At 42.5% G+C, this 12198-nt stretch overlaps 1 protein-coding gene across 1 annotated transcript; it reads right to left on the bottom strand.

The window, feature by feature from the left end:
* Nucleotides 1-7514: 7514 nt before the first annotated feature.
* On the bottom strand, nt 7515-12019 carry creld2 (cysteine-rich with EGF-like domains 2). Its single transcript, XM_071502399.1, has 10 exons — nt 11637-12019; nt 11357-11439; nt 10833-10943; nt 10491-10582; nt 10135-10311; nt 9920-10018; nt 9364-9447; nt 9024-9119; nt 8153-8293; nt 7515-7906 (listed from the first exon to the last, which is right to left on the bottom strand). The coding sequence occupies exons 1-10, from the start codon at nt 11778-11780 to the stop codon at nt 7848-7850; spliced, it is 1086 nt and encodes a 361-aa protein (XP_071358500.1). The 5' UTR covers nt 11781-12019; the 3' UTR covers nt 7515-7847.
* Nucleotides 12020-12198: the final 179 nt, after the last annotated feature.

Genomic DNA, 12198 nt, shown 5'->3' with positions numbered 1-12198 from the left:
GATACTGCGTTTACAGCTTGCTTTGACCAAAAATGAATTAATCCAGCTTTAAATATGAATCTGTTCTCGGGGCGGCCTGATGGCACAGTGGTTAGGGCGTGTACCACATGAGCTGATGCTCTTAGCAGGCGAGTACGGGTTCGACTCCCGACCGGCCCGACTCTTTCCTGAATGTCCTTCCCCCTCTCTCTGCCCCTTTCCTGTCAATCTCTACTGTCCTGTCAAATAAAGACAAAAAAGCCCCAAAAAATATCTTTAAATATGAATCAGTTCTTAAAGAATTATAAATCATTTTTGTTTGTTCAGAATGACAGTGGTAAATGTTTAGACGCTCAGCTCTTTTTTCATTGAATGAGTTTAAACTGTTCATTAAAATGTGACTTTGTCGCTGTCTGTCTATTTGTCAGTCCATTAGGAAAATGCACCAGACAATAAGTCTTTTTCTTAGTAATGTTCGAGTGTGGATTTTAAAGCACACACGGAATCAAACCAGTGACCTTCCAGTCTCTCGAAACACTCATCCACTGTGCCGCCCAGGCCGTGTTGTCTGTCTGAGCCTGTGTGTGAGCTCCTCTGTCCCCTGCACTCCTCCACCTTGTTTCTTCTCCTCCAAGTCTGTTTACACCCTCCAGTGTCAACACGGCCTGAGCGCCATGGCAACACACACACACACACCGCTATGAGGAGACGCGAACACGGGCCTCTGCCTCCACCAGTGTTTTACAACTGGTTTTAGAGAAAAGGTTCAGAAAATACTTTGAAGCCGTGTCCAACAGTGAGAGAGAAGTATGTCTTTGATGTGGAAAGGCAGCTCGTGTTTTATGTTACTGCAGGTGTTAAAATAGGCGAACAATACAAAATACAGCCTATTCATAGAAAAAAAAAAATCCACTTTTATAACCCCGGAGTGAAGTAGGTCATACTATTATCTGCACCTGGCCTGATTTCTTAAGTTTATTTTTTTAATGTTTAAACGGAACTTAAACTAAACTAATTTTAATCACTAAAAATAGAAATAGTACTATAAAAACCTGATGATATTGAACCTCCGGCAATTATCTGAAGTCAGATTTTAGGGTTTATCTAACCAGGTGTTGAACATCTGGCTGCACCTGTCAGGGTTACTCTATGAGATTACATAGGTGAAATTCTTTTGAGGCTCTGGAGATATCTAAATCTAAACCTTCCTGGTGTTGGCAACTTTCAACTTTCAAATTTTATTTCCTGCAATTGAAGAATCTCTCAGGCATCAACATCTGGTTGGTTAGTTGTGATGATGTGACAGGGTGGAGATGGTCTTGCAACAGACAGACCACAGGCTTGTTTGTCAAAGCCAATATGTGTCCTAACAGCTGGAAATACACTCGTTGAGCACTTTATTAGGAACATCATACTAATACTTGAACTGGGCCTCTCTTTGCTTTGAAAAACAACCTCAGTTCTGCTTCTTTTAGATTCTGCTCCACAAATACAAAAAGTCATTTCTGCAGATTTGTCAACCGCACATTCGTGCTGCCAATCTCCTCTTCCACCACAACCCAAAGGTGTTAGATTCAGATCCAATGACTGGGGAGGTCACTGAATTTCACTAAACTCGTTGTCATGTTCATGAAACCAGTTTGAGATGACATTTTCTTTGTGACATGGTGCATTATACTGCTGGAAGTATCCATTAGAAGATGGTAAACTGTGGCCATAAAGGGATGCACGTGGTCAGCAACAATTCTCATTTACGCTGTGGTATTCAAACCATGATTGATTTGTATTAAGGGGTCCAGAGTGTGCCAAGAAAACATTCCCCACACCATTACACCACCAGCAGCAGCCTGGACTGTTGACACAAGGCAGCTTGGGTCCATGGATTCATGCTGTTTGATGCCAAATTCTGACCCTACCATCTGCTGCCTCAGCAGAAATCCAGATTCATCAGACCAGGCTACGTTCCAGTCTTCGGCTGCCCAGTTCTGGTGAACCTGTATGCCAGCTGCATCATCTTTTTCTGAACAAAAAACACAGAGGCCAATTGGAACCTGGTTACTTAAGTGCATGTAAACAGACTGAGCAGCAGTCTAAAAGCATGTGCTATTTCCTGTCAGTCTAAGGACGCCTTGTTAGGTGAAGTGGATTAGAGCATCAATTACAAGCCTCTAATGTAAGTACGTCGTTTAAATCAGTGTAACAAACAGGACAAAAAAAGCACAGCAGGCAAGAGATTTATTCAAGCGTTCTTTCTTTTTTGACTTCTCCATGTGAGAGTCAAAAAACTGCAGCATCTCCAGGAGATCAAAGTCGCCCTCACTGTCTCCTCTCATTCCTGATGGGTGTAAGAGATCAGAGGCCAGACGATGCAGTCACACTGTAGTGCTGCACACACGCCAAAACACACTCACACACACTCACACACACACACACACGAGCCAAATCTTATCATACTGTAACATAGGCACACATATACACAGATGCCTGCACGTGCAGACAGACAGCCACAGACATGGGCGCTGGCTTTAAGATCAAACAAAGGTGGGTAACATCAATCCATCCTACCTGTCTGTGAAATCTGTGTACAGCAGCAAGCGTGCCAGCTCGCACCGCACCACGCCGCGCCACTCCCTGTCTCCTGCCCCCTCCTCCCCCTCTTCCTCCTCCTGCTCCCCTGAGAAATACACCTCTGAAAAACTATTGAGTCTCTGCATTGTTCTGACGAGTGCAGGCGAGGTCACCATCTACAAACTGAAACCAGCATTTATTTTTAATGAAAGAAAACAGCAAATATCTGCAGAAGCCTTATGATGATATGCTCCTCTGCAGAACATTTTAGCAGAGATTGTTCCACAATAGTGTCCCTCCCATATATACAACACCTCTGTGTGTGTGCGAATATAATTTCCAGTGTAAGTACTATCATGAGGCTTTCAAGGCAACCCCTACTCACAGGACACAAAGTTAAAAAGAAAGAACATGGAGACACATTTTTTTTAAAAGAAGAAAAAAAGGGACTATTTTCTGTCTCACTTTTCATTTCCAGCACAATGAACCAGCAGGGCCACGTACATGCTGAATAATTAAAAATGTTGGGATTGGTTTTACACTCTTATTGAACAGAGTAGTCCCAGGTAGAATATCACTTTTACCCATGAGAGAAAAACACTGGTGTCACCGAATGTTCTGCTAATCTATTATTTCTCTGCTGCTTCACGCTGCAGGCACATCTTGTCGTGGGGGGAAAAAATATATCATGATTTCATGATGTAAATAATTCAGATTTACATTACTGTTTGTGCCTGTCAGAAGTTAATTCAATCCCCTACAGACAGACGTGTTCATCAATCCAGAACATACACGGTAAATGCAGACTCTGCAACGCTGCATGATTGAAACAGCCTTAATCTCCTTTTTACACATTAACTTTGATAACTGGCAGCAAAATCAACTGGGGTTACACAGCAGCAACATACCTGCCTTTGGAAATGACAGCTAACATATCAACACTAAAGAACCTTTTGATTACTTGCCACGCAAGAAAAATGATAATAATATAAAAAAAAAGACAAACCCCCAACCCCCTTATTTTTTTTTTTCTCTTGTCTATCTCTTGTCTAAACAGAAACTTAGAAAAACGATCCGGGCAAAACCAGAAAAAAAAAAAAAAAAAAAACACTTGCGTTTCAGGGCTTTCACAGTTCAACCTTAAAATAAAGTAAAATAGTAACATTTCTCATGCTCACACTCCTCCGTAATAAACACTGATGATTACCCACCAAACTCACTGAACTTTTTTATTTCTTTCAAATTCAATTTTTATATTCAATATTATCATATCAACAATAGGTCAAATGAATGTGTGTAATATGAGTGGTGTTCCTCATTGTAACAAATCCACACGAAATTATCAACCCACTCTGCAGTTCCCCTCAGCTGGCCTACATGGAGCATTTTAGCCTCTTTCAGCTCATTGTTTTGGCCCACAACTTCACATTTTACACACTCACACGTGGACACAGATCTACACAATCCATCTGCAGCATTTGGTCAGATAAGAAAATGTGAATCTATTCTTGTTTTAACCCTCAGATACAAGCGGATAAGTAAAGAAACCTGGCCCCTGGTGAAATCCAGCATGTGGGTTCATCTGGGTTTCAGGGGTCACGCAGACTGCAAGTCAATGTGTTGTATCTCTTTCGCACACAACACAAATTTCCAATTTCCCCTCCTTAACCTCAGGCAAGCTGCTGCATCTACACATGCAGCCCCAGCTGCTCCTTTGTCCTCCCATGTAACGCTTTCACTTCAAAGCCAAAGTCTGCGTTTCATAAAGCATCTCGGAGCGAGAGCGAGTGCTGGTATCAGTGGATTCGCCGAGGCTCCTTCACAGTGCCCTGAAAGAGGCACCTTGAGAAGTTCTATATTCGAGTTGCTTCGGCTCTGCAGAGTTTCCAATTTGTCTGGCTTAATCGTTGGCGGTTAAGCGTTCAGCTGGGTGAAAGGAAGGCAGACCCAACCGCATCAGAGAGGGCAGCAAGTTTAAGGAGTGCCTGACATCAGAGGCGGTGCAGGCCACTGACAGCTGAACAGAAGCACATGGTGCCACATCTGGCTTCTAGTTTAGCGTGCAGTTCCCCTCAGTGTATCTCAGCACTGTGATTATCTCTGTCCCACTGCCTTACAATGGAACAAAAGGGATTGTTGTCTAAGGATAGCTTTGGGAAACAGCATCCCTGAGATTTAACTGCTGATGAATGAGGATGAAGAGGAGACAATTTGATGCCCGGGAACAGAGGGCAGGGTGTCCTGGGCTGCTAGAATAAAAAGCATTTTTGAATAGAGGAGATTACAGTGCTATCAGCTCAGTGTTCTGTGCCTTTTCCTGCTCCGCACGCTCCTGGGTTTCCTCGGTAACCCTGTCAGTGGCCTCGCAGTCACCCCGCCACAGCTGGACCATGTGCTCCGCAGCTGAGATTTACTGGCACAAGAAAACCACCACAAAGTCAAGAAGAAAAGCGCAGGGTGCCCCTCCAACCACGGAGTATTTGTGCACATGCTGCTCCAGTCAGTATAAACATACGCATGGGAAGTTCTGTGCATGTGGAGACACACAAACACCATCCACGTTCTTGATGCACGTTTTGTGGAATCTGACTGGGGATTCGCTACGCCGCACGAAAGGGGCGGCCAGCCTGCGGAATAAACAATACTCTAATTTCACCGGCAGGCAAGCCCAGTGGTTAGAGGAGCTGTCTTAGAGAGGTAACAAGGTCAAAACACAGAAGACTGAGTATCTCTAACCTAAAATTTCTGTTTTCACTTTAAAGTGCTGGGATCATTTGGGCTGCCCGGAGTCAAGTGTAAAATCTTCCTGCATTTTTAAAATGGCTCTGGGCAAAGTAGCACGTTGGCAGCTCCAAAAAGCAAAAACAGGTACTCTGCTTGTTTGCAAGAATTTGAACTTAAAAACCCATCAATCATGTAACCTTTGAACTGTGCACAGCACTTGTAGGCGATGATGTTGATGTCAAACTGATGAGCAACACAGTTGTGAGTTCCCTCCTGTGTGCTTGTGTTTTCACTCTCAAAGGGAAAAGCTGGTGTTTTCAGCCTGGGTCTTGTTTTCATAAATGTATCCATGCTAACTCTACACCCGCTACAGCCGTCGTAGGTACGTGAACCCAGCATAACAGGTACATCAGGACAACCCAGAGGAAAGGACAATTCAAAACAAGATCTCCTCTTTGTCTAGCCTATTTCTCCGAGACGTAATTGAACTCAATTTAACATTATAAGATTTTAAGCATTTTTTCATATTTCTTAAAAAAAAGAAATAGCCTTCCTTCCATCTTCTATTTTTAATTCTTGTGTTCTTTTTAGGTTCTTATTTATTTTATTTAATTAGCATTGTTTGCACCAAGGGAGCAGCGCTCAAATTTCGTTGTACTATGTATAATGACAATAAAGGCGATTCTGATTCTGATCTCAGCCCAATTGCAACTTTTGTATTTTTCTCTCACTGCTCTGATCTTTACCTGTCTGAAATAATCAGTTCTTAAGACAACAGTAAGATCCTAAAGAAAATTTGATTGGCTTATAAATGAGTCTGCACAACATCTGAAATTGTGATTGTGATCAAAAGATCTCCTGCTTTTCTGGACAGGATTGATTTCTTAGATCTTATCTTTCGCTCTTTATTTCCTCTAAAGGGGGTTTTAGGAGGAACAGGTCAGAATTCAGTCATCTCCAAATAAGAGCTGATTTATTTCTGTGAGACAAAGCAAAGACAGTAAAATTTTCCTCTGGGAAGCAGTGCGGACTTCCTAAATATTTAAAACTTCATTTTTAAATAAATAATTCAAAATGCTTTTCCCTCAGTCTTTCTGAAAGTAAACACAGAGACATCTGAATTACCTATTGCAGTGACTTACCAGGTCATACTAACATGATATTTTTGCAATTGTGTTGGGGAAAGCAGCATAAGCCTCCTAAACATTCAGTCTTACATCAGTGATTTCAGAAGCTTGTCTCTGAGTAAACACATTATTAGCTTTTTATTTGTTTAAGACAAAGGGATGTAACTCTGGAGCAACCTGCCTGGAGGTGGCCAGTGTAAAGTTAGTGTGAACCATAGAGCTTGAATCACCATCACACCTAACCCCTCTGTGGGAAATGGTGAGTCAGAAAGACCAGATGAATCTTTGCTTGTGATCATGTCGCTCAGTTTGTGACATGATCACATGAGTTTGATACATGTCATTTGGGAAAGATCCTTTTCCCATCCTCCCCGACAAAACCTTTCAATACAGTGGAGGGGTGTGGGTGTCTTTGTGTGTATAGTGTGTGTGTGTGTGTGAGGGGTGAATCTGTGGTATGATCGCATCTCGGCTGCTGCCTCACTACCAGCTCAGACAGGTCTCAACTGGATGTTCCTTCCACCTTAATGGGCCTGTCGAGTCAAAACAGCTGACATCATCCCGCAGGGAGCTGGGAAGCCTTTTTCCAAGGTGAGACTGGGGTTAGAAAAATATTCTTTGATCCAAGCAGGAGCAAAGGAAGATCTCCTTAAAGTGCTGCTTATTTGTAAAAGACCAAAAGAAGACGCCTGCGATAGGGTGATTTGGTGAAGCTCAGGTCACACTGTAAAATCGTGGATTAATGACGTGTGTGGAAACGCTACAGAGCATATAGGTGTGATGACACTGAACATACAGTTTGAGTCCCTGTGGTAAAACACACTCATATCTGGTCACACATCAAAAAATGGCTGCATGAAGGGAAGAGGCCATGAGTAAAAACACTGAGTCCTTTCTACATCAATTTAACCAAGACACACATTTTACACTGTAGTGAGCATCGATATATTTCATATGGTTAGACTGCCACCGTGTGGTCAACTATGACGACTGCAACTACACAACCTGTGCTCTAACTTCCACCTGCTGGTTTAATCCAGTGCACAACATTTACTCCTCTAGAACAAGCAGGACAAATATTGTACAAGAAGGTAAAACACATGTTGCTGACATGGATTTTTCTTAAATTTTTAACATAATTCACCTTTATTGAAACACCTTCAATTTCTAAAACCATGGAACAAGTAAAGACAACAAGTGGTAGTTTGTGCACACCAGAGAAAAGCAACAACGGCCAGCATACCGAGAGCATAAAATGTCTCTTTTCTTTTTTTGTCCTTTAATCCATGATCCACTGCTGGAAAACACCGTCTTGGCAGCTTTTGTTGGTTCTAAGTGCAGCTGGTACATTAAGTGCATGTAATCGACAATTTTAAAAACGAGCAGCTTTGGAGGTGGCAGCTTTCAACAGTTTTTCCTGATTCGCTCCTCGTGATCCCGGTTTTGACATCAAAGCTCCCCACGTGGACTTGCGGTCGTCTCGGATGTTTCTGACTCCTCCGTTTTTTCTGATGCAAATTTAAGCATGTGTGAAAAATAAACCATTAGATGTGAACTAATGTATTGACTTTTTTTATTGTTACAATCTGAAGTGCACAATATAAAATGTGTCGTGAATTAGTATGTAAAATGTCAAAACGTTGCAGCAGATACTACAAACTTTCAGTTCACTTTTGAAAAACCTGGATGTGTTTGGACAATGAGGCGGACGCACCCTGTGTGAAACTAGTCCTTAAACAAGCAATAATCCTCACCTGGCTGTGGCGTTTGGACACACTCTCCATCCTGCTCCTCGTAGCCACTCGAACAGATGCACATGTAGCTGCCTTTGGTGTTGACACAGTCCTGGTGCTCCTTTGTGCACACTGGCTCTGACAGTGAACACTCATCGACATCTTGGAAAAAAGAAAACATATCACTGGGGAGCCAAGCAGACGAAACCTCGTGTGACAAAGTTCATGTAACGCCTGAAAAAAAGAATCTTTCTGGGCTAATCACGCGCTCAGAGATGAAACATAAGTCTGTGGACCTATATTTTTCTTATTCTTACCAAATCACATCGAAAAAACAATAATGAATTGATCCCATTTACAGGTGTTGTCTGTGTATCCGAAGCCTGACATCTAATCCCTCTGAGCCTGACTCCACTGGGTGACATGTTCCTTCACTATAATGAGCACAGGCACGTTAGTTCATTTTAGTTTGATCACATTTTAAAATCTATCAATCTGCTGTTGGAAATAGTCCCTCCAAAATGTGCTCTGTACTGTTGCTAAAAACTACAAAGCCCAGCTCTCACTGTTTACCATTTATCCTTTATTTTTTCCCTTTTTTCAAAATATACTTTTTGATCTGTTCTATAGGTTTTAGTAGGACCCAGTGGGCTTAGGGCTGAAAGTCACAGATGGGCTGCTGTGTTCAATATTTAGAGACAGGTTTTGATCTTTTAGTGGGATTTCTGGACAATAAGCAATATATAGAATAAAACCAGTCTTATGCATTAATGACTTTAATATCATAGCTACTGTTTGTATCCGTTTTTGAAATGACTCACAAATTCTCAGAGAATTGATAAACAGCATGTAGGAGTTTTAGGAGGGAGTAGGAGAATTATGTCCATCATACCTGTGCAGGTGCCCTCTGTGTCCTGGTACCCGCTGGCACAGGCCTGGCACTTATCAGGGCCGGCTCCAGTGCAGCCAGAGCAAACTCTGTCACAAGCTGTGAAGGACAAACACACACACACACACACACACACACACACACACACACACACACACACACACAAAAGAAACCCTTTCTATGAGATAAGTATCACAGAAAAATCTTTCAGAGAAATGGAACTGGATGACTTTCTGAAATATGGCGCCTTTTAAAAACGGTTCATAAACCCTGTAGCGTTGAGAATTTCTCAGTAGACAAAGGTCATATCCCAGGAAAAAGTGATAGTCTAAGGTCCTCTTACCCTTGCAGGAGTAGGAGCCTTCTGTGTTAAGGCAGTATTGATCTTCTTTACATGGAGAAGGGTCTGTGGAGCACTCATTCACATCTGCAACACACAAATAGATTCCACTGAGATGAACTCTGAATGTGATCTGCTTCACGTCCCCGTTTCAAATGTATCGACGACCGATGTGATTAACTGCTTGGCAAATACAGCTGCAGGCTACAGTATATTCATCTCACGTGCAACCTGCAAAACTAGTACACACTAGACTTCTCTACACTTCTTTTTGTGCAGACATTTACTGGCTTCAGTTTCATTCATACACATTTCCCACACAAATGACAAAAACATCCCATTTAGATTCAGGCATACGTACACTTTAATCCTCTTATGAATGTACAGTATGTTTTCCTCACTATTTAAAATGCTCAAGTGCAATTAAACTATTATAAAAGATGAATGTAATTTAAGCATAATCATGCAACTACGGCTTTACCTACTTATTGGTACTTATTTGAACTGTTGTTACTTTCTCCTCTATGCTCATAAATTACTACTACTTAGATCCTCTTACCGACACAAGCTTCCTGGTCATCCTCCTCCCAGCCTTCCTTGCACTCGTCACAGTCCTGATTGGTTGCTCCAGTGCAGGTCTTGCAAGAAGAGTGGCATTCTATATGAGGAAGTGAAGCCACCACAGATTTTACTAATCATTTCTCGACACATTTGTATATGAAGGTTGGCGACACGTCATCGGTGCACCTAACTTGTTTCTGTGTTGAATTGTACCTGTGCAAAGGGAGAAGGTGTCGTTCCTCACTTCGTTGAAGTAGCCGTCAATGCAGTCGAGGCAGAACTCCCCTTCATAACCGTGGTCACAGCGGCACTTTCCGTTCCCTCCGCGAGTCCCGTCGCCATCGCACATTCCATTTCCGTGACAGGGTCTCTCAGAGCCGCCCACACAGGCTTAAAGAAAAAAAATAAGAAAGACAGAAGCAATGCTAAAAATATTTAACCACGTTTATTATCAGTGCTACTTCCACAGGTTAGTGCGGTTATTTGTTTAAAACGCTGGTATCATGCAACTGTATCTGTCATAATCTGCCACAATGTGAGTGCAAATTGCCGTTTGTGTTTTTCCTCACCGTTGCAGTCAGCTCCAAACGTTCCCTTTGGACAGCACACCTTGATGGTTTCAATGCAGAACCACTTGTGCAGATCAGGATGTTTTGTTTTCCTGCATTGCAACAGGAAACAAAACAGGAAAAGATGAGGTTTACCACATTTTACTGAGTAAAACAAAAGACTGCCCACAAATAACTCTGCAGATGATACCTCTTTAAGCTTGTCTAATCATGCTGCCTAATCTGTCTGTGTGTTACATCCCAGAGTTACGAAACTAACAGTTTAAGTCTTTGCTACTTGCCATTGTGATTGACCGTGCTGACACTGAAACCTTGATCATATTTGCATTAACTGACACCCACCTCTTGAACCACCAAGTCTCGAAATGCTCCTCGTGCTCTTCTACCATGTGGTTGCACTCAAAGCTGCTGCTCTCACACAGCCCCTCCACGATCTCCATCAGACGAATCTCACTGCAAGAAAACCAAGGTCGGCACAAGCCGGACAGACACTGAGCAACAAGAAGGACAAAGTAATAGCAGGCTACAAGGTAAGAGGTAGCAATTACTGTCAACACATACAACCCTGTGATTAAAAAAGGAAACATGGAAGAATACATGTGTGTTCTTGTCAATGCATGAAAACAAAGCGTTACTTCTGGTAGGCCTTGCCAAAGTGACATCCCACCTTTATGTAATAGTTTGAAAGTTTGTTTAAGCTACCAGCCAGTCCAGTCAGCTATAGATTCAAATGCATGTGGCTTATCTAAAACTTTGATCAACTTAATGTGCCAAGTACAACTGCATGTAGCTGTGGTGTAAAACAAACACAGCTCTGATGACATGTCCCTGTGACAGCTTGGACAGGACAGGATGTGCTGTCTCACCTTGTCTCATATTTAGACAGTTTCCTCTCCTCCCAGGCTGTGTTGCCTCCACCAAAGTTCTGCTTTGCTGTTCTGTCAAAGCCCTAGGACCACAAAACCAAAGTTGTTTTTGTGCAGAAAGAAAACAAGGGAGGGACTGGAGTAAGTTAAAGACATTTCAGGCATTTGGCACCATCTAAGGTAGCAGTGCCCCTGTGGTTCACTATACTGGGGTCACCCGTCCATTCATATCAGTACAACAACACAAAGCAGCCCACTAGCAACACAAATGTTATCCCACCTTGCTGAAGTTATCTGTTATTTGCTGGCAGGTGGTGCAGGCGCTTTTTAAATCCTTCTTGGCGTCGGTGACTTGAAAAAGTAAAACAACAGTTACACAAAAGAAAAGCCGCAATAGCCGCAGCTCTGGACCGGTGGACAGCATCTTATCCAATCACTTCAGACCCACTTTCATATCAGAACACACGTTTCAGCCACTCGCAGGCAAGCTTCCCACTGATATTAGAGTGCTGCACGGTTCGGACACATCTAAATGAGCTGCTCCTAACATGAAATCTAAATAAGCTTTATCTATGCAAAGCGCAATAAAGTAGTATTTACATGCCGGTTGTGGGGAAAAAAAACCCTGCGGTTCTAGTTTTCCGCGTCAGCTTCTTGGTCGAATTGTGGCTTGCGCTGATTGGCTCTCTTTGCCTGTCAATCAAATGTACAACCAATCACAAGCCGCCACGCGCGGGACAAAAAGATCCTTCCGCACGTGGAAAATTCAGGAAAATTAATAGTAGCTTTTAAAATATTTTAGTTTTTTTCTCTAGGGTGAAGCATTTGATTGAGTTGAGGAA

This window comes from Trachinotus anak, unplaced genomic scaffold, assembly GCF_046630095.1.
Source record: "Trachinotus anak isolate AG129_WGS33_773 ecotype Australia unplaced genomic scaffold, CSIRO_AGI_Tana_v1 ptg000018l, whole genome shotgun sequence".
Classification (NCBI taxonomy): Eukaryota; Metazoa; Chordata; class Actinopteri; order Carangiformes; family Carangidae; genus Trachinotus; species Trachinotus anak.
This window is presented reverse-complemented; position numbering and strand designations above follow the sequence as displayed.

Coding starts and splice junctions, on each gene's coding strand:
- creld2 (XM_071502399.1), bottom strand. CDS start 11,780: ATGCTGTCCACCGGTCCAGAGCTGCGGCTATTGCGGCTTTTCTTTTGT. Junction 11,440..11,636: donor TAACAGATAACTTCAGCAAG/GTGGGATAACAT, acceptor TTGTGGTCCTAG/GGCTTTGACAGAACAGCAAA. Junction 10,019..10,134: donor CACCTTCTCCCTTTGCACAG/GTACAATTCAAC, acceptor TTCCTCATATAG/AATGCCACTCTTCTTGCAAG.